At 42.0% G+C, this 23,424-nt stretch overlaps 1 protein-coding gene across 2 annotated transcripts; it reads right to left on the reverse strand.

Moving 5' to 3' along the window:
- On the reverse strand, positions 1-23,149 carry spartb (spartin b). 2 transcript variants are annotated; one of them, XM_080532019.1, is made up of 8 exons: positions 23,109-23,149; positions 21,572-22,436; positions 17,672-17,869; positions 15,577-15,715; positions 6,090-6,284; positions 5,379-5,537; positions 4,759-4,849; positions 1-3,744 (listed from the first exon to the last, which is right to left on the reverse strand). In XM_080532019.1, exons 2-8 carry the CDS (start codon positions 22,427-22,429, stop codon positions 3,525-3,527), a joined length of 1,860 nt encoding a protein of 619 aa, XP_080388145.1. In that variant the 5' UTR covers positions 22,430-22,436; positions 23,109-23,149; the 3' UTR covers positions 1-3,524. The 2 variants fall into 2 exon arrangements, with proteins under 2 accessions (XP_080388145.1, XP_080388146.1); XM_080532020.1 differs by having other exon boundaries at positions 3,620-4,283.
- Positions 23,150-23,424: the final 275 nt, after the last annotated feature.

Genomic DNA, 23,424 nt, shown 5'->3' on the forward strand with positions numbered 1-23,424 from the left:
AGAAGAAAACATCCTTTCCTGTCCCAATACTTAGAAAGGCCACTGTATTTGTCCAAATAGATTCCAATAAGCAGAAATACATATACATAATAATAATAAATACAATATAATTATTGTTTGTTTGTTTTTATTACACTACATCATTTTAGTGTATCGTCATCTCGCCATTTGTGTTCACATAATGGTAACAAGCACACCATGTTACCATGGTAACAAGCACACCAAGAGCAATTTTGTGAGATTGTTCAAAGCTTGAATTTGGTTTCTCTAAAGCAGTAATTGAAAGAGAAATATTTGTTTTTGTTAAATAAACCTCATTATCAGCAGCATTTCATGTTCAATGAATACACACGTACAGTACACACACACATTTACTGCCAGACTAATTGTCACACTCAGAAAGCTTTCCACATAGTCTAAAAAGGGTATTCAAAATGGTCAGTTTGGTGCCTTTAAATTATTATTATTCAAACTGTGCCATAATTAAAAAGAGAATTGGTCCCTACATTAATGACATTGTTTGAATGCCTTTTTTTTACATGGAGAATGACATGAAGACGCATGACAGATAAGGATGTCATTTAAAATAATCTATACCCAAGCTCCTTATAATGCTGATATAAATATGATGTCACCCTCTCAACATATAATGAATTGGATCACAGGACAATACCGTAGTAATACAAGTGTTAGGGTTAAGTAAACATAAAACCAGTTCATAACTCTACTGCTTCTATGGGTACAGTGGTATAATATGTTCAATCTGGCAGGATCATGACCTTCAGTGTTACGCTTTGTGATACCTGAGAGCAGTCGTCATGACAACGTGAACACCAAACATAGTAGCTTGTTTTAATGTTGTTTTTCATACCGCAAATATCCACGTCAGCAGGACTCACCCACATTCCTTTACAGTAGTTGAGATTAATTTCAAAACTATTGCAAAACATCTGTACCTCTGAACAAGTCTATTGGCCTGGATTGATTTGGGGATTTTTCTACTGCATTAGGAAGAGATAATCTTAACAAAGATACATATGTGACACAGTCTGATCATTTGGTCCACATGTCGGCATCCAATCAAAATGTTCAGACTTTTCGTTTGAAACACGGAACTACGGAAGTACGAACCACAACACAAACTCGCTAGTCAAACCAAAATGCTGCAACGCAATGGATTGGGTGAGTAATCCCCACTGCTACCTAGTTAACTATAACACTACTTTACATTGTTAGCAGGCTCACAAAACAAGCTGTGTTAGTTGACTAGCGATGTGTCATTGATTTTCAACAGCCCGGAAATGTATTCAGATTTTTCGAAAGAAATGTCTGATCATTACATCGGATCCCGACATGAGGACCAAATTATCAGACTGTCACATATGAGGGGTAAAGTCTATTTCCCCTATTCAAACTCCAGTATGTAGATGTTTGTGGTGTACGGAATAAAGGAATCCAAACATGTTTTCCTACACTGAAGAATATGTTTGGTTTCTTTTGGTTTCAGAACATGAACAACATTCTTACAGCACAAGAGTGCTGTCTTAACTTTCACAGTGATTGTCTTTAAACAGACATATATATAATAAATCTGAAATCTCCAACAGGAACCATGTTCTCAGTTATATAACTATATATATATACATCGATATACAGTGGGGAGAACAAGTATTTGATACACTGCTGATTTTGCAGGTTTTCCCACTTAGAAAAAAAAATCCAGAAAATCACATTGTATGACTTTTAAATAATTAATTTGCATTTTATTGTATGAAATAAGTATTTGATCACCTACCAACCAGTAAAAATTCCGGCTCTCACAGACCTGTTAGTTTTTCTTTAAGAAGCCCTCCTATTCTCCACTCATTACCTGTATTAACTGCACTTGTTTGAACTCGTTACCTTTATAAAAGACACCTCTCCACACACTCAATCAATCAGACCCCAACCTCTCCACAATGGGCAAGACCAAAGAGCTTTCTAAGGACATCAGGGACAAAATTGTAGACCTGCACAAGGCTGGGATGGGCTACAGGACAATAGGGAAGCAGCTTGGTGTGAAGGCAACAACTGTTGGCGCAATTATTAGAAAATTGAAGAAATTTAAGATGACGGTCAATCTCCCTCGGTCTGGGGCTCCATGCAAGATCTCACCTCGTGGGGCATCAATGATCATAAGAAAGGTGAGGGATCAGCCCAGAACTTCACGGCAGGACCTGGTCAATGACCTGAAGAGAGCTGGGACCACAGTCTCAAAGAAAACTATCAATAACACACTACGCCGTCAGGGATTAAAATCCTGTAGCGCACGCAAGGTCCCCCTGCTCAAGCCAGCGCATGTCCAGGCCCGTCTGAGGTTTGCCAATGATCATCTGGATGATCCAGAGGAGGAATGGGAGAAGGTCATGTGGTCTGATGAGACCAAAATAGAGCTTTTTGGCATAAACTCCACTCCTTGTTTGGAGGAAGACGAAGGATGAGTACAACCCCAAGAACACTATCCCAACCGTGAAGCATGGAGGTGGAAACATCATTCTTTGGGGATGCTTTTCTGCAAAGCGGACAGGACGAATGCACCGTATTGAGGGGAGGATGGATGGGGCCAAGTATCGCGAGAACTACAGGAAACGTCTGATCTCTGTAATTGCAAACAAAGGTTTCTTTACCAAATATTAAGTTCTGTTTTTCTGATGTATCAAATACTTATTTCATGCAATAAAATGTAAATTAATTACTTTAAAATCATACAATTTGATTTTCTGGATTTTTTTAGATTCTGTCTCTCACAGTTGAAGTGTACCTATGATAAAAAAATTACAGACCTCTACATTCTTTCTAAGTGGGAAAACATGCAAAATCAGCAGTGTATCAAATACTTGTTCTCCCCACTGTATATATATATATATATACACACACTATATGGACAAAAGTATTGGGACACCCAAACATCACACTCATATGTGCTTGTTGAACTTCTCATTCCAAAACCATGGGCATTAATATGGAGTTGGTCCCACCTTTGCTGCTAAAACAGCTTCCACTCTTCTGGGAAGGCGTTCTACTAGATTTTAGAATATGGTTGCAGAGATTTAATTTAAATTTACCACTGTGTATGGGGGCATTGTCATGCTGAAACTAGAAAAGGCCTTCCCCAAACTGTTGCCACAAAGTGGAAGCATACAATTCTCTAGAATCACATTGTATGCTGTAGCATTAATATTTCCCGTCATGGAACTAAGGGGCCCAAACCATGAAAACAGACATTGCACACATATAATGCAGCGGCTTCACTTCCGCTCATCTAGAACAGGTCCAGAAGTGAACTTTAGCTCATTATAATTGTATAGAGTTGTATCAAACCCTAATTAGATATCTATGAAGTATAGTAGTCAACTAGTCAACTAATGTAAATATAAACTATGTATCGTAAACAGCATTTAAATATAGATAGCTTTATCTTTATATAAGAATACAAATCATGTGTTATTAAGGCTCCAAGGGAAAGAGGGGAAAAAGAACACTCTTTATTTGTCGCGTTTCTCCACCTGCTTTTCCACTCGTTTCTCCACCTTCTCCGGTCGGTCCTGGAGTTTGTAGTCCTCCAGGATGGCCTGGGCGGTCTGCTTGCCTGTCCTTTTCACCACGGCTTTGATCCCCAGGTTGTCGATGTTGAAGGCAGTGACACCCACGTTAATGGCAGAGTTGACAGCGTGGTCTGTAGCCTGTCCCGCTTCTGCCCCATACCTTCAATCAAAATCAATCAAGATTTGGCGAGGAGGAGGGGGTCGGTTAGACTAAAGGTGAGTGGGATGAGGCCTGGACAATTATAAAGGAATTACAAGGAATTGGAAGGACAGAAAAAGACAGCAAAGACAAACACACACATGCACATGCACATGAATCACCAAGAAGTTATATTATGATTATCTATCAGGAAAGGTCATGCATTCTGTGAAGTTGAACCCTAACCCTAACCCAAGGAGAGGATGTTGTTAATTGTGGGATTTTCATTAAAAGCATGAGGTAGGAAGAAAATATGTCTTGAGCTATGAATTATGGGTGCACAGACGCATAGACGCAGAGCTGTGTGTTTAGACAGCACGGAGTCGACCATCAGAAAAATTATTTGCTGAATATTAACAGCCAAACCATCCAAGAAGCTAAACGTTGGCCATGCTTGTAATTATTTATTGAGGATTATTTTGTTAATCTGGGTTTAAGCAAAAACACATTCTGCCTTCTCGTCATTAGGGGGATCTAGGACGTTTTGTAGACCCCTAAATCTGCAAAATAAGTAGAAGAGGAAAATGTAAGTGCTAGTATGTTTTTACTTGTGAATGCAAGTGCAGGGTACACAGCAGAAACTGGTGTGGCAAGCAGTGCTGGGTGGAAATATGAACATTTAACACTAGAACAGCCGTGTCTAGTTTACCTACTAGTAAGAGTTGCCTCAGGGGTCAAATGACCATAGTCTTTACAATGACAAGCTGCTATTTACACACACGTTTTTTGGTAATTAACCTGCCTCCTATACAGAAAAACTAGGTAGAACGCACATATCTAGGAAAAGTCATGAAAGGAGGGTCCTGAAATTTGATCGAATGCAAAGATATAACATTTATTTTACTCGCAGGGTCAAATGACCCCACCCATGGCTGTTCTAGTGTTAATGACCCCACCCATGGCTGTTCTAGTGTTAAGCATGTGATGTGAAGCTATAAATCACGTGTTCAACAGGAAACGCAGAGGAAGACTCACTTGTGCTTCACAGTGGTGACCGTCTCTGAAGCCACACTTGTGGTGATGTTCTTCGCTGCTACTTCCAGCCCCGTCCACATGGTGGCAAATCCTACCGGTGGCAAAGTGTTTAGGTTCAAAGTGTTTAGGTTCAAAGTGTTTAGGTTCAGACAATATTGGAAACAATGACTATGGGGGAAAATATGTGACACATTCTCATGCTTTGGTCCGCATGTCGGCAACCAATCAAAATGTTCAGACTTTTCTTTTGAAACACGGAACTACGTTTCAAAGTTGTTGAAAATCACAACACAAACTCGCTAGTCAAGCCAAACTACTGCAACAACGCAATGGATCCGGTGAGTAATCCCCACTGCTACCTAGTTAACTACAACACTACTTTACATTGTTAGTAGGCTCACAAAACAAGCTGTCGTAGTTGACTAGCAACGTGTCATTGATTTTCAACAACGCAGAAATTTATTCACACTTTTCCAAAGAAAAGTCTGATCATTACATCAGATCCCGACATGCGGACCAAATGACCAGACTGTGTCACATATTGCTATGTACTGTTGTTGTACTGCTGTTTCTAATGACCGCTCCTGGTTAGGGACTGGTGTAATAACATTAAGCAGTACCTTGGACTCCGCTGGCAGCCACCACCATGGCCCCGTCCAGGTTAGAGCGCCCGTCCCGGTCTTTCTTCATGGACTCGGGGATCAGCTTGCCTCCGTGTTTCTTCAAGCGCGGGGCCAGCTCTCTGCCCACACACCCGGCCACGGTGCACACTCCATCCACTGCAGCACACGACAAGAAAAACTCAAACTCAGGCCAGTAAGACCAGTGATCCAGTCCACACCACCACCACCACCACCACCACCAACACCAGAGAGAAATCAAGACAAATTTGCTGAGATAATAATATTAATAATAATAACTTTTATTTGTATAGCGCTTTTCCTGCAAACGTTACAGCTCAAAGTGTATATAATCATTATATAATCATAATTTAATTATTTAGTAATTTAAAGTCAATATTAAAAAGATGGGTTTTTAGTCTTGACTTGAACATATCTGCTGACGTTGCATCCCTAATGCATTCCACAATTTGGGAGCATAAAATGAGAATGCAGCCTCACCACTCACTGTGGTACACAGAGAAAACCAGCGTCAGAAGACCTGAGAGCCCTATTGGGCTGATATGCTAGCAAAAGGTCTTTCAGATATTCTGGTGCTGTGCCAGTGAGAGCTTTATAAACAAGCAGAGGGATCTTGAAATCTATTCTGAACTTAACAGGAAGCCAGTGTCTCTAAAATATGAGTTATAGATAAAGACACATCCTTCTCACCCAGAAACTGGCTGACTTTGACGGCTCCTCCGGTGGCCTGCTTGGCCACGATGAGGCCCTTGGTGACCGAGGGGCTGACGTGGGTGGGCGTGTCCTCTGGAGTGATGTGCTCCCGCAGTTTGGTGGCTCCCTTGTGAATGGCCTTGCCTGTGAACTCAGCTCCCTTCACCAGCCCCCAGCTCAGCCATGACGCCCCTGGAGAGAGACCGCAGTAACAATGAGATGAGTCACACACGAGGCATAGGTATTAACTCTCAATATTACGCTTACTGTCAAACTACGATATAAACGCTTTACATCTCCACAAAAGTCTGATTAAAATGGCATATTTCCTAAGGTCAAACCCATGTGTTTAACATTAGTACAGCTGTGCCTATTTTTATATATTTTTTAAAATTATGTTTATTGTTTTTCAGTTTGCAAAATCACATCAAATTGTACAACAATACAAAACACAGCAAACAAATTTCACCCTGTTCTCCCACCCATAACCCCATCCCTAACAATTGAAAAGACACACACAAAAAAGGAAAAAACCTAAACAATAAATAAATGATATAACCTAAAGAATATTAATAATAAGTAGTAATAATAATAAAATATTAAAATAAAATAAAATAAATTAATATAAAAGGGTGCATTCCTGGTCAATGTACAGTACACGATCATAAAGCTACTCTACTCCCCCAGGGCTTGTTCTTGTTGAAGCAAATTACCAACATTAACATTATGCCTTAAGAAATACTTAAAGGGCCTCCATATATCATCAAAAACACTCTGTTTACGTCTAACAATATACGTTATCTTTTCCATCGACATATTTGACGCCATTTCTTTAACCCACATTCCAATTCTTGGTCCATCAACATTTTTCAAATTAAGAGCAATTGTACGTTTTGCTTGTAATATGTCTATGAATCTAATCTCTTTGCTTCGTAAATGTGGATTGGTAGGATATATACCAAGAATAAAAAGCTTGGGATCCAATGGTAATTTCTTTGATAAAATTTGATCAACCATATTAATAACATCCTGCCAAAAGGTATTCACTTTCACACATTCCCATACACAGTGGTACAGTGTCCCTCTTGCCTCATTGCACTTAATACAAGTATCAGGAATGTTGTCATTAAACTTATGCAACGTAACAGGGGTTATGTATGTACGCATCAACCATTTATATTGTATTAGTTTCAAGCTACTGCTGATTGTCTGCCTCTGTGCCTCCTTACATGCCTCACTCCAGACTTCTACAGATATTTCCTCCTTTATGTCTTCCTTCCATAACCTCAGTTTTGATTCTGACGATTCATCAGATCCAGACACAAACAAGTTATACATAGTTGAAATTAAACCTTTCTCATAACAATGTCTTGTGACTGCTAACTCCAATGTGGAAAGGACAGGTATATCTAACGAATGATTTTGTGATGAGGATATAAAGCTCCTAATTTGAAGATATTTGAAAAAATGATTTTTTGGAATGTCATATTTGGTTGATATTTCTGCAAAGGACATAAATACTTCCTCCTCACTGTACATGTCTTGTACTTTCCTTAACTCTTTCCCAGCCCATATTCAAAATCCCGTATCACTTGTCCCCGGTTTAAAATTGGCATTACCCCAAATAGGACTGAAACGTGACATGGAAGAGTTTATATTAAAATATTTGCATGTATCAAACCAAACATCAATCATGTTCAATATAATAGGGTTGTCTGTATTTTTCTTCAGGTATTTACGCTCCGCTGAATACAGATATAAGTGCAGTGGTAAGCTTTGTGTAAAGGCTCAATTACACTAGACGACTTTTCAAGTTGTAACATCGCTGAGCCTCTCACACTAAACGACCGTCGTGCTGGTGTCCGTGTCGCAGCGGCGCGCAGACGTCGCAGCACAGCGCAGACTACAGGATGTGGCAACGACGGGGGCTCACAGACTACAAGATTCTTCACTTGGTCAGGACGATTCCTTGACATGGACATAAACACACCTGCTACCTTCTTTGAAAGAAATCGCGATTTATTCAGTGAAAACTAGTACACCATTCAACATAGCATAACAATAGCATAGCATTCGAGCAGGACTGTTTACCTCCGCGTCTTCCTGCTTCCTGGTTCAGAAGGACCACGGCAGAGGTGGCCATCGCGCTGCCAGCAGGTTCAGAAGGACCACGGCAGAGGTGGCCGTCGCGCTGCCAGCAGGTTCAGAAGGACCCCGGCAGTGGTAGTATATATTACAACTACAAATCAACTGTTTAGTTTTAGGCCTATTGGAAGGCAACCATGTGTAAATAAATAGCCTAATGTCTCACAATGTGGAATCTGAACAATCAAAGAATGTGTGATGACAATGTATACTTACTTTTTTCAATAAAGTGCAAAGGCTTTTTTCTCATTGACATTTTATTGTACAGATGTTTCTTTCAAAACTCAAAACATACCTGAATACAAAATGGCACAGCAACAAAACTGGCATAAATCAAAGTCAACATTCTTGTGTATCTTCAAAAGCAGTTTCACTCATCAATATGGAAGGACAACACAAAAGGCACCATCAAGAGGGCACAACAGCGGCTATACACCCTGAGAGTCCTCAGGAAGGAACACAGCAAGCAGGAGATACTGGTGGCGCGGCGCAGTGGAGAGCATCCTCACCTACGGCATCTGCAACTGGTTCTCCAGCTGCACAACAGCGGAGAGAAATGCGCTACAGAGAGTCGTGAGAACAGCACAGAAGATCACCGGCGCCCCCCTCCCCTCTCTGGAAGAGCTGTACAACACACGCTGTCTCAGGAAGGCCTCCAAGATCTCCAGGGACCCGACCCACCCTGGGTACGAACACTTTACCAGGCTGCCCTCGAAAAGGCGGTTCAGGACCCTGGCCGCAAGGACAAACAGACTGAAGAACAGCTTCTACCACAGGGCCGTCCAGACCCTGAACACAGCAAAGACCTAAGTTCTGGGCCCTGGACAGTCTGGACGGATTGATGGCAGCTGCTGGACTGAAAAAATCAGGTGTAGTGCTGAGGCACAAACATGTACATTTCAAGCCTGCAAACTGTGACACTTTAAATAAATGTGAAATAATACTATTGTGCAATATGACAACCCTAGTCGTCTATCTGTACAGTATAGTACAGTGGATAGTGTACATAGCCTTTATTTATGTAAACCAGCTCCTTCCCTTCTTGGGAATTTTTTTTTAAAGTTTTTTTTTTTTTCCTTTCCTAACACCAGGGGAGCCACCCCTCCTAAATTTCGTTGTTTGGTACCTGTACTGTAGCAATGACAATAAAGTCCATTCATTCATTCATTCATTCATTCATTCATTCATTCAATAACACGGTGAACCTGAATACAAAATGGCACAGCCATAAAACTGGCATAAAACAAGGTCAACATTTCAACAAGTATCTTCAAAAGCAGTGCAACTGCATGAAAAAAAAACAACGCTAACAAATAGTGTAAAGTAATTGTAAACAACAAATATAGTAGTGCAGATTTTGTAAACGCCTTGAATTACATGTCAATTGTCAGAGTCGTATAGCCTCTGAGTAAAAGATGGCTGAGGAACCTGAGGTGGCATGTACTGAAGGTGGTGTGTTAGGGGTTGTGTTGGTGCCAAGGTGTGTGGGTGAGATGCATACATTTCAGAGTCCTGGGCATCATACAGCAGTGTCATGATGTTTCTTTTGACCCTTGTTTTGATTGATAGGTCTTTTATTTGCCTAAGTTCAATTGCAACCTGACAATGAATTGTTTCGTATTTATTCTGGAAAACCGCTATTTAAAATGGATTGAACTCAACCGACTGTTGCAAGTTAGAATTTGTTTTTCCACGGACCAGTTTTCGGTCGGACCGGAGTTTCCTGTCCCTCAGTGAAAACAGTCCGACTGTTCCTTGGTAGACACATGGACATCTGGAGATGGAGTTGAGAAGTGCCTTTTGTAAATAAATAGACTAGCAGAATGTAGATTCCGTCGGCCGATAAAATGAAACATGTTTGAAAAGATCTGGAGCCCTGCGACGGCCCCTCCGACGGGATCGGCGGTCCTCCGATTGCGTCTCTGAGCCTGTCACACTAAACGAGCGTCGGAGACGGCGCGTCCCCGGGTTTGCAACGACGGGTGGATTTTGTCGCCGACCGCAAAAACTGGTAAATCGGGGTTAAAATCGTCTAGTGTGTAGCCGCCGAATAGGATTCCAAATCCATCCAAGCAGGAGGGTTTCTAGATGAAAAATAAAACATAATGGACCGCAATTGAGCTGCCCAGTAATACCATTGGATGTTTGGGCATTTAAGGCCACCTCTGTCATATGGTAGATAAAGTAAAGTTAGACGCAATCTGGACCATTTATTTTGCCAAATAAAGTTGGTAAACAATTTCTTGATTCTAGTAAACAAAGACGAGGGAGGGGGCAGGGGGATATTCTGGAACAAATAAAGACATTTAGGGAGTATGTTCATTTTTAGAATATTTATCCTGCCAATCATTGAAATAGGTAAAGATGTCCAACGTTCTACTGATGCTATACTAGCCTCCAAAATTGGGTCATAATTTATCTGCGCAATCCTATTCACCTCAGGGACAATCTTTATTCCCAAATATGTGAAGTTATCTGTAGGGTTGAAAGTAGAGGCATAAACATGGTTACTTTTCCTCTCCGATTCATTAAGTAACATTATAGATGATTTTGAATGATTCACTTTATACCCGGATATTTTCCCAAAAGTTTCAATAAGACCTAGAAGTGCGGGGACAGAGCTCTGTAGATTCTTTAGAAGCAAAATTACATCATCAGCGAAGAGTGCTATTTTATGTTCCAAATTACCTATACGAATTCCACAGATGTCACTGTGCATCCTCACCGCTATAGCAAATGGTTCTATTGCAAGGACAAAAAGCAATGGAGATAAAGGACTCCCTTGCGGGCAACTTCTAGAGATGTTGAAAGGTTTAGAAATCATACTATTAGTCAAGACTTCTGCAGTAAGCCCAGTACAAAGCAATCTAACCCATTTGCAAAATGTATCTCCAAAGCCAAATCGGGTAAGCACCTCAAACAGATACGGCCACTCAACACGATCGAAGGCCTTCTCTGCATCAAGTGAGAGTAATGCCGTATCTGTCACCCCCTTCTGGCTGTGCAAAATATTGAGCACTCGTCTGACATTATGAAATCCTTGTCTACCTTGAATAAATCCGTTTTGATCTTCCCCCACCACCCGAGGAAGCAAGCCCTCCAATCGTTTTGCAAGAACTTTACAGAGAATTTTAGTTTCTGAATTTAAAAGACTAATTGGCCTCATGTTTTCACATTTAGTATTTGGTTTTCCTGGTTTTGGAAGTAATGTGATTAGGGCACCCCTCATGGATGTGGGGAGAAGACCATTCTCGAAGGATTCCTGAAACATCTCCATAAGAGGTGAAAGTAATTTGGATTTACATTTTTTATAAATATCTATAGGGATACCATCTGGACCCGCTGATTTTCCAGCTTGCATACAGCCAATCGCTTCAACAATTTCCAACTTTGTAAAAGGTCTGTCTAATGCTCTACTTTCCTCTTCAGAGATTCTGGGAATATTAAGGTTGTTTAGGAATTGCGTCTGCATATCCAGGTTAGAAGAGCACTCAGAGCTATACAATTTCCCATAGAAGACTCTGAAGGCCTCATTAATCTCTGTAGGGTCCACTATAGTTTTACCGTTTGGAGCTTCAATACTGTTGATAGACCTCTCTGTTTGTTGTTGTTTAATACGCCATGCTAGGAGTCTTCCGGGCTTTTCCCCCTGGTCATAGTAGGACTGCTTGAGTCTCAGTAAATCGGCAGCTGCTTTATTAGCTGACAATTAATTATATTGTGATCTAAGTAGGAGTAATTTTGTATGTTTGTCTATAGAGATATGTTTGTTATGGTAGATATCCATTTCAAATTTTTTTATTTCCTCATCTAATGTCTTCATTTCAAGTTGTGCCTTGTTTTTCTTTGAACTAGTAAAAGAAATGATTTGACCCCTAATGAAGGCCTTGAATGCCTCCCATCTCGTGCTAGCAGATGTTTGGGAAGTGTTACATTCAAAATACAAATCAATTTGTTCATCTAAAAAATCGATGAATGTGGGGTCCATAAGCCATCCCGACTGAAAGCGCCATCTTGGGGGATCACTCACTAATTTAGTATCTTTATGAGTCAAGGATACGGCTGCATGGTCAGATAAAACTATGCTGCTATAATGACATTCATCAATTTTGGAAAGAAATAGGGCTGAAACCCAAAAGTAGTCTATACGTGAATGAGTTTTATAAGTGCTGGAATAGCAGGAATATTCTATTGCATTTGGTTTACCATGTCTCCAAATATCCAATAAATTCAATTATTTCATAAAATGTTGTATTGTCTTTCTCGACCTGATATGAGTATCATCTAAACCAGTTGATCTGTCTCTTAATGAATCCAACGTGCAATTAAAGTCGCCACCTATTATGTATCGCCCAGGGAGATTTGAAATAGTCAGAAATAAATTATCATAGAATTTAGGGTCATCGTCATCGTACACATTTATCAAATTTATACTTTCGGACAATAAAGGGCCCTGGACCATGATATATCTACCTGCAGGGTCCTTCCTTAACTATATTTTGAATCTGTAGTGGGACAGATTTATGGATCAGTATCATAACCCCTCTAGCATGAGTGGTATAGGAAGCAGACAGCACCTGACCCTGCCATCTGTTTCTTATTTTAGAAACATCCTCACTCAGCAGATGAGTTTCTTTGATTTCAAGAGTTTTATCCTGCTCAACACTTGCTTCACCTTTGTAAGTTTGTTCAGACCCCTACAGTTCCATGAGGTAAATTTTACCTTACAACTATCAGACATTGATTACAGTAGTACAATGTATCTTTGAGAATCGCTTTGATAGAATGCACTGACAAACCACACCCACATATAAAAACAAAACAAAACAAACCAAAAAACACCCAAAATCCCATGTGAACTTAAAGCCCATGACATGTCCTCTGGACATCCCCCCCTCCCCTCCCACTCTATAACTACCGCTTATAGCCAAAGCGAGTCTCTCTCTAGCTTTAAGTTATTCTCTTCAGCTCTGACTAGCTTTTTTACAAAGTACTAACCACTTAAACGTAAGTATGTAAGCATGAACTATGCAACATTTGCAACCTGTAGCCTACATAGGCAACCGCCACTGTGTTAAACGTCTGCACACAACAAATAGGCCTATACTCACATACCTGGGACCCACGTCGTTCGAGGGATGAAGAAAGCATTAGTAGAAATAGAAATCAAATAAAAATCAAATATAGCCTGCAACCATTGTCCACATCAAATCCGTGATGAGTTGAAAGTAAATAAATGTCATTTCGGCTCTGTCCAGTGCCTGGGTGCACCCATATAAACTAAATGTTATTTGCTGTCCAGTGCTTGGATGCAAAAACGTAAATGTTTCTCCTTCATTTCAATACTTTATTTTTTTCTTCAGATTTTATCCCTTTTTCACCCAATTTGGTATCCAATTGAACCCAACCTAGCATCCAATTATCCCCTGCCTATTGCGTAGGATCCGCCGCACGACCCCGTGGCCGGCAGCCCCAGAGGAGATCGCCAGGCAGACTAGCTGACTGGCTCCTCGAGCCCAGCACCGTTATTCCGGCACCCCGGGGGCGCTGTTGCGCGACGGATCCTTGTCCGGAAATAGTCCTATACCGCCCTCTGGAGCGGCCGCTCAATATGCCGCTCCCTGTGTGCCTCGGCCATATCCGGGTCTGGCGAGACCGGGATTCGATCCCAGTCCCCGGTGGGCAGCTTGCACTAGTGGCTAGTGCTTAGACCGCTACGCCACCGCGGGGCGACATTTCAATACTTTTTAAGCACTGACATTTCAATACTTTTTAAGCACAGTAAAGTTGGCCATAATAATGAGGAAATGAAACTCCACGAAATGAATAGAAATGAAAAGGATAAACAAAAAGAATAATCACGTCTTCATTTGTGGAAATAGTAGGCTATAAAAATAGAGTAGCCTAGGTCTATAGGCTATAACGTTAATAGGGCTATTGCCGTTATGCATTCTCGACGGAGCACTCCATCACCAGGTCCGCCCCGGTCTTTCAAAGAGACTGGACAAACTTTTCCACTTCTGCAGGCGTTTGGAAGGTGTGGGACCTCTCATCGTGTGTCACCAGGAGTCGCGCTGGAAAGATGACTGTGTTTATTGATGCCCTTGTCTCGAAGCCTCTTCCGCACGTCATCGTAGCTGCGCTGCATGCTGTGCACACCAGCGGAGAGGTCCTGATAAAAACGCACTTGCTCCTTGTTGTAAACGACCTTTCCTTTGGTTCTGGCTGCCTTCAATGCTCGTTCCTTGTCCTTAAAGTTCAAGAACCTCATAATAAATGTCCTTGGACGTGTCGTGTTCGAGTCGTTGTTTGGTGGAGCGCCGATTCTATGAGCCCGTTCAATTACCAAGGCAGCTCGTGGGTCCAACCCCAGAGCCTCCGGTAACCATTTTTCCAAAAATGCGACTGCATCCTGGCCCTCTGCCTTCTCCGGTAAACCCACCACTCTCACGTTGTTTCGACGGCTTCTGCATTCCAAGTCGTCCACTTTGTTGGTAAGGCTTTTGACGGTGCTTTCCAATGCGCTGACTTTGGATATTAGCCCGTTGACGCTGTCTTCTGCATCGGAAATCCGTTGTTCCGCATGTGCTACGCGCCCTGTGCATTCTTCTACCTGTTTCCTTACATCCGCAATGGTTGCTTGCACAACATCAATTTTCTTATAAAGACCGCTTTTCAAGGACAGTATGGCTTTCATGATATCTTGATTGCTACTCCTGTCTGGGTCCAATACCTCGCCATCTCCCTCATCGGGGTCATCCTCCATGTCAGCCATGACAGTGCTCGTTCCTTCACTCTCCGAATGTTTGTCGTCAAGTCGTGGTTTTATCTTTTTTGGCACTTTTTCGTGACATTTTGATTCCCAGTACTCTTACAAACGTGTTGCTTGACTTTATTATGATTAGTATTGTAGGATTAATTACATGCTAGCAGCAGAGCTCAAAAGCCGTGACCTCCTAGTACCACGCCATAACCGGAAGTCTATCTCAGCTGTGCCTATTTTACATACTATTAGATCCGCCTCGGGGGTCAAATGACCACAGTCTTTACAATGGGAAGCTGCTACTTACGCATAAAGACCACTAGTTGGCGCGTCTTGTAAATTAGCCTGCCTCCTACACAGCAAAACTGCAAAAAAGCTTTATACCAGCTTATCCTGATGTGATTTTGAAAATGTAAGGATACTGGGTGGTAGAACGCACATATCTAGGAAAAGTCATGAAAGGAGGGTCCTGAAATTTGATCAATTGCAAAGGTATACTTTTGGTACACTTTTTTACTGACTTGGTCAAATGACCTCAACCATGGCTGTTCTAGTGGCTCTGCGTAACGGGCTCACCTGTGAGGATCCCATGAGCCACCTTCTCGCTCCACTCAGGCAGTGGTTTATCCTCCTCTGCTACTGCTGTCTCTGCCTCAGGAGCAGCGATGGGCACCTTCTGACTCAGGTTAACGGTGTCTGACGCCTCATCTGGGGCCTGACAGACAATATAGTTAGCGAGTGTGAAAATAACAGCCTGCCCTTGAGCTACTGTATGCTTCTGTACAGCGTGTCCAGGTGACTTTTAGCATGCGTGCACTAGGCCTACATAGCGCCTATTGGCAGCACAGTGCTGTTCTAAAATTCATTCATCAACACATTTTTCTTGTCATCAGACAGCCCTTTTCAACCATGTCTTCCAGTGACCCTGTGGTCCTCAGTACAATGCCCTTTTATTCTCCCAAAACAAAGACAATGTCCACGAGACATTCGTAGATGTCCCCTTGCTTAAGAAAAACAGTGAGGCTTTGTTGCTAAAATCATCGCTGTTCCCTACAAGTCACAAATCATCTGTTACTAGGGTTGCAAAGTTCCCGTAAGTTTGGGAAACGCACTGATAATTTCAATATGGAAACTTTGGAAATTATCGGAAAGTTTCCCACATTTATGGGAATTTTGCAACCCTGCAATCTGTTTTGCAATCTGTTACACATGAATTTACTCATCCTATCATGTCTAATAAAGAAATCTGTCCGTGAAAAAAAAGTATTCTGTCAACAACATGATGACATCCATTTAATAAGAATCTAGCTTGATTCAGTTCAGAGGCACAACCTCAAACTTCACAACGGTAGTGATTGACACTGGTCTTGTTCACTTTAAGAGACCCTGAGGCTGTGATCTAGCTACGTAAGAGCATTAACACTCATTAACGCTCCTCACCTGCCTGTTCTAAATCCCTAGACTGCTGAGCTGAGGGCTCTTCAGAGAGGCAGGCCAGCTCAGAAGCAAGCAGACACTGTAGCGCCTGCAGGGGTTGATACACAGACATGGAGAGGGCCCATTGAGGGCCCACTGCTCTAGTGGAGTGCAATGTAGCAGCAAGCAGACATTCTAACACACCATACGCATTGCCAGATGCCCTTGTTTAGACAGGTTTATAAAATAAATCACTGAATAATAGCCTACTCTTCTGATTTAGATCATTATTGTTTCACAAATGTGGGTTCTGGGATTAAACATACGCATTATGGACGCATCAGATTAAATCATTACTGAAGAGAGCACAAAAAAGGAGAGATAAATGAGTGGTATTTTCCAAAATCTCCTCTTTGTAAAATTTGCCTAAATCCCCTTAATCTAATTTGGATCCTGCATGCCACTGGGATCATGCAGGGATATATGAAAACAAATTACAAATAGGCTACTTGGAAATCCCTCTACAGCAATTAACTATAGAGGTGGCCTACTTTTAATTCTCTCCACACAGGGTCCATAATAACTGCACGAGGGCACTTGGCAATATGTGGTGTTACTATGCTTTAGTACCTTTGTAAACCCATCTCTTAATGTCTCAAATACACCTGAAATCTGTTAAAAACACAATCAGGTTAAAGACATGCATTTAAAAGACAATTCCCTCTAAGCATCCCCAGCTAGCAGATGAGCAAGGTTAAAACACAAGAAAGTAATTCTTTGTATGCACAGTTTCAAGAGCCAAACCTGGGGGGTATTCCATCAACGTTGCTAAAGGAAAATCCAGGCTTATTCTGATCAAGTCTCGCGATTGTCCTTTGGCCACGTTGATGGCATACCCCCCTGCATCCACAAGCTGGGGTGGCTGTGGCAGAGGAGGTAGAGCCAGTGTCTAATGATCGCAAGGTAGGCAGATCGGCGGTTCGAACCCTGGCTGGCCACATGTCGAGGTGTCCTTGGGCAAGACACTGAACCCCAAATTGCTCCCAATGAGCGGGCCGGCAACTTGCATGGTAGCTTGCCGCTATTGGTGTGTGAATGTGTGTGTGAATGGGTGAATGAGAGGCCGTTGTAAAGCGCTTTGGAATAAGGCGCTATATAATATAATAAGTCATTCCATTTACAAGCTGCCCAACACAAAACATGATTTGCGTATGAATATGTTATGATGACCCTCAGCAGCCAATCAGCAGCTCACCTGCACCCTGAGATCAGTCATCTGGGAGAGAAGGTCCTGGAAGACCTGCCTCTCTGAGGAGGGCAGTTCTGAGGACAACACCACCCCCACATAGGACCCTGGAGCAGGGGCCATCATGTCAGGGAACATGAACACCCCGGTGTTACACAGGAGGACTGGAGAGTCTGTGGCCATCAGCGGGTACAGCCAGTCACACACCTGAAAGATACGAAGATATGAGATGAAAACATTGGTCGGATTAAGTCAGTAGGGCCATTTGTGACACGTTCTAATGCTTAGGTCCTCATGTCGGGATCTGATGTAATGATCTGACTGTTCTTTCGAAAATGTTTAATACATTTACGTGTTGTACTGGCTGAGGGATTTATTCAATCCAGGGTAAAGATCAAAAAACTTTCCCTGCACTGCCTGCAAACATTAGGCTAGGCCACACATTTAAACAGGAAAATAATGCCTCAGAAACTCTAGCCTACTTGTTTTGATTGCACAGAGCAGGGCTTATGAAACCATAGGGAAAGGCATAGTCTGGCGGCCTGCATGTCATGTTTTAAGGCTCCATAAGTAGCCATGCCATAAACAAACTACAATAACAATAACTGGTGGTTCAGTGACGTTAGTTTCTTTGCTTGCATGATTGAGGGACATTATTGAGGTGAGTTGATTCTGTGCCCTTCTCTGTAACAGGCTGACTGAGGGGCTGTATAATGTCAATACCTCTGTTCAAAGAGTAGTGCTGGTGTAATATTTTGTGGATGTGGCATGAGACAGGCGAAGGCAGGGGTTATCATGACGAGACAAGGGGAAAGCACAGCGCTGTCTCTAATCAGCATCAGGCAAGCCTTGTTTAAAAGGTCAGATTCCTCCTGTCTCGGTCTCTAACTTGCTGTAATCATGTCACGGGTAGGGATGGGACGATTATCGTGTTTATCGTTAATCGCGATAAAAACACCCGCGATAACTTTATCGTGGAGAATTTTAATTAGTTCGTGAGTATCGTCATAATCGTTTATTTTTTATTTTATTTTTATTTTTATTATTATTATTATTTTTAAATGACTGGACTTTTTAAATAGGCACTACATTTTATAAACACTGCTTTGTCTGACTGGTGGTCCCCAGCTGATGACCCAGTTAGGCCCACATAGGTGTTCAGTGAGGTGTCACAGCACACCTGTTCTAAAGGCACTGTTGGAGGTGCGTCAGGCAGCAATGCCCAGCAGGAGTACCATCACCTGTATCATGATTTGATCTGTCTGTTTTTATTGTATGTATTAATGTATGTGACCTATGTGTGTTTTTTGTTGTTGTTGTTAATATTTTTATTGAGTTTCACAGAGACATGTACACAACAGGACATAACAACAACAACTAGTATCCGTGGGGGAGGTTATTGTCCCATTAATAGTAGAAAACTAGTTTTGCACTTTGTTATGCAGTACATTGTCCATAAACAATAACAGAAAATGTTCTTTCTCTTTTTTCTTTTTTTTAAACAAACTAACAAACAAAAAACAAAGACAAACAAAACAAAACAAAAACAAAAAAACAGGGGGGGAGGAGGCCATGTCACATATCAGAAATAAACAGAAAAGAAAATGACAACAAATGCCATAATATATGGGGGGATCACCCCCATCGGAGACAGCATCCATGTCTTACAGTCCTAAACACAGCGGCAGCACAACACCAGCACAGTAAATAATATTGTGACCCATACATTGTAGATCTGTTACACATTAGTCTTGTGTACTTTCTTGAGTGTAATCCACTAAACCTTTCATTACAATGGCAGCCAGTCTGGTACCAATATAATCTAAGAACGGAGACCAAATCTTATAGAATGTCTTTATCTTACACTTATACCTATATGTCAGATATTCCACAGGAATCATATCAAAAATTACCTTGTGCCATCCAGCTATTGTAGGCGGTTTGCAGTCTATCCATTTCAGCAATATATTTTTCCTTGCACAAAAAGTGAGGATACACAGAAGTCTTTTGGAATGCATACTTTTAAGTTGTTTGTCTGGCAACCCAAACAATAGACACATGGGGTCCTTATCCAATGTAACATCTAGAATTAGATTAATTTTATCCACTATACCTTTCCAGTAATCATCTATATATCTACAAGTCCAAACACAATGAACAAAGCTCCCAACCTCGGAAATACACTTTGTACACATTTCCGATTTGTTATGATCCATTTTATGTCTAAGTTGGGGAGTAATCTGCAAACGTTGTAGTAGTCTAAATTGTGTTTCCTTCGTCCCATTACAGATTGAGATGTCGTTTGCCGATTGCCATATTAGTGACCAAGTTGCTGCATCAGTATTAATGTTCAGGTCATTATTCCAGTCTTTGGGCGTAAATGCAGGTTTGCCTTTATCATATTTCGAAAGTGCTCTATACCCAAGCCCCAGAATGCCTCTCGTCTTTCCAGCAGAGACTATCTCCTCCAGCGGAGAGGGTTGGTGACAGAGGCCAGTGTCTTTTTGGCTATTTAAACTTCGTATCTGAAGGTATCTGAAAAACTCATTTCGTGGTAGGTCATATTTCTTACATAATTGGTCAAATGAAAGTAGTATTTCCGTATCATATAAATGTCCGATAGTAACCATCCCTTTGCTGTCCCACCGCTTGAAACCCCTATCCGTGGCACCAGGGGAGAAGTCTATGTTGCCCCAAACTGGCGAGAGGGAGGATGTAATAATCGTATGTTATAAATAAATAGTAATATAATTGAGATTTCTCACATGAGCCGCGCGCGAATATCCTCACAGAAATTTGTCTCGCGCGATTGTTCAGCCTGCATGGGTAACGTAACTGTCAAGTCAGCCTTGTCAGTCAGTCACTAACGTATGCTAGCCTTCTCACCATGGCTGCATCGGCCCCGTGTCCATTGCCTCACCTTTCCAGGGTTGCACGCAGGCTTCTATGCATACCTGCAACTAGTGTTCCTTCAGAGAGAGTGTTTAGTGCCAGTGGGCACATACTCACACCTCTCCGAGCACAGCTAAAGGCAGAAAAAGTGAACATGTTAACATTTTTGCACTTTAACCTATCTTGAAGCTTTCAAGTCTCTAAGCCACAAGGCTAGCACTCAGTTTGATGACAGAAAGTGTCAGTGTTCAAGTTTTGTTTGACAGTATTTTTTTCCTTTATTTATGCAGTGATACCTTATAATTTATCATTACCTTATTTAAGATTTTATTAAAGATTTTTATTTTTGTCAAGATGTTTTTAAAATGATGTTAATGTTATTAACATGATTCAATAAAAATACAACAAAATCTAAGTTAAAGTGATTACAGTGTGTTTTATTGGCTTTTTAAAAGTTTTTTTTATTTTTTTATTTTTTATTCTCGCGATAATATCGTGGATCGCGATTATTTTGCCCACGATAATCGTGACATGACATTTTCTAATCGTCCCACCCCTAGTCACGGGACATGTCACGGTGGCCACTGGGGCTTTCCCGGGATGACATCATTTTTCAGAAATCCTTTGGGATTAAGAGCAGTGAGTCACCATTCTCATGTGAAACGGCCAAGGGGATAGAGATCATTAACTAGCCTCTTATCTCACCGCCCTGAAGACGCATTGTCTGAGAGCAGTTAATGAGCGAAGTAAACAACTTATGAAATGAGATTAAAGGGCACTAAGGATCAAGGGGGGGGATGGTGGGTTACAATGACTGGCCTAGATTTCAGCAACACTGATTTCATCACAACACACTCAAACACACTCAAATGTCAGGCGTACCGCGGAGATGCTGATTAAAAGAGTGGCTTGAAAGCCAAAACAGCAATAGTAGTAGACTTAAGTAGAGATCCTACAATTCCCCCCCCCGCAAAAAAAAAAATCCATCAACACATCATATCCCCCTAATTATCTCACCTGTAGGAATGCCGGAGGTCGGCTGGGCATATTCTCCGACCGCTCGCTGGTGAACTTGACCAAGCGCAGGAACCCCGGGTAAGAGGGGGCGCTGACTTGCCCGTCGGGTGTGACGAAGAATATCTGCACCCCGTTGGGGAGGAAGAGCAGCTCCTCTCCATCCTCGCCCAGGTGTTGAGGCGAGGGAAAGGGAGTCGAGTTGGACGTGTGGCTGTAGAAACCGTCCCCGACTAGCGACAGTTCCCCGGCGTCCGTGCCGTAAGAGATACTTAGGTGACCGTCGGCCGCCTGAGCGGAATACGCGGGCGGCAGCTCACCCGGAACTACGGATTGTCTTGACGACGAGAGAGGCGAGGGCACGCCGCTCGTTGAAGGCGTCCCCCCAACAGCGCCGGCCGGTTGACTGTTAACGGCCGTTAGCAACTTCGACGGGGACTTTTCCGCCTTCTCCATCTTAGCTGGGAGGATATTGGGAGGGAGGTTTTGCGAGGAGGCTGTCCCTGTATTACTACTAACTGCCCCGGTTTCTCTCTTGTAGGTAGGTTCAGGTCCCGGGTCTTGACTGGTCTCTAGAACCGCTAAGCGGGTCGTTATGTTGTTCAAAGTCTCCCCCATCTTCTGCTGCATCTGCCGGGCCGACTCCCAGGAGCTTCCGGAACACTCCTTGCCGTGCGAAGGCACACTGATGGCCCGGAGGAGGTGCTGTCGCCCCTGCCTGTACCGCTCCAGGGCCTGAGCATTGTGTCCCGCCTCATCTTCCGTCAGCCCTTCGTTGATGCACTCGAAGGCCCGGTCGTAGCCATCTTTAATCACCTGGAGTCGGGCTTTGTCAAAGGCATCTTGTTTGGCTTTCTCCATCGCCTATCTAGTAGAAGAAAATATGTATCAAACAATGTGAATGAATCAGGTGAATGAATCAGGTGAATGAATGAGGACATTGTTGATTCTACCCGAAAATGTTGCATTTCCCCAACATCCTTATTAAGATACCACAACAATCAACACAGACATTTACATATGTTACAGAGTGATACACTAGTGTTATGATACAAAGTCTGATGTGGAAACAGGTGAGTTTTGTCGCATCGGCGTGCCCATATAAACCACCAAGGAAAGTAATGATACATAATCTAATAGTATAATAATCTAATAGTATTCACTCTCTGGTTTAGCGGCACACTTATTAATGTATAATATTAATGTATCATTAATGTAATTGTAAAGGAAGATACAGATACAATGGCGACGCAGTCTGACACGTTTAGAAACTAAAGTCCACTTTTACTCGAAGCCGCAGGTGGAAAACTCTTAAGTTAATGTAATTGTAGATGTGGATATTAAGCTGCCTTTATAATGTTCGGGATATTTCGTTGTTGCCTTCAAAACTGCAATACGAAACACAAGCAATCAATTGAAATTATCTCGCCAGCTCAGGCCTGGTCGATGCAATGAAACCTGACCAGCATCAGCTCCCTGCTTGATCCTTACAGTCATTATATTATGATATATTATATTATTATATATGACATAAACTTACCAAGTCAGTAGACAAGACGACAGGCTCCTGTCAAAATGGGGTGATCAAGGTCTGACGTCTTTGCTGGCCAGAGACAAGGCTGTCATGTGATCCAACTATCATGTTTGGTTAAACAAAGAACATGTGGCAATAACGAGATTCCCGAGTTGGCCACCAGGAAGTTATTCCATCAACGTCGCTAAAGGAAAATCCAGGCTTATTTTGGATTGATCTCGCGAGATTTATAAAACACCCAGCCATATTTTGATAAATCTCGCGGGATTTATCAAAAAATAAGCCTGGATTTTCCTTTAGCAACGTTGATGGAATACCCCCC

Source organism: Nansenia antarctica (assembly GCF_963989245.1).
Source record: "Nansenia antarctica genome assembly, chromosome: 1".
Taxonomy (NCBI): Eukaryota; Metazoa; Chordata; class Actinopteri; order Argentiniformes; family Microstomatidae; genus Nansenia; species Nansenia antarctica.

What these genes read in the sequence shown, in the direction of transcription:
- spartb (XM_080532019.1), bottom strand. Translation starts at nt 22,429, where the DNA reads ATGGAGAAAGCCAAACAAGATGCCTTTGACAAAGCCCGACTCCAGGTG. An exon ending in GGCTCATGGGATCCTCACAG is followed by an intron (nt 6,285 to 15,576) that starts GTGAGCCCGTTA and finishes GTCTCTCTCCAG; the next exon opens with GGGCGTCATGGCTGAGCTGG. An exon ending in GTCACCACTGTGAAGCACAA is followed by an intron (nt 3,745 to 4,758) that starts GTGAGTCTTCCT and finishes TTTTGATTGAAG; the next exon opens with GTATGGGGCAGAAGCGGGAC.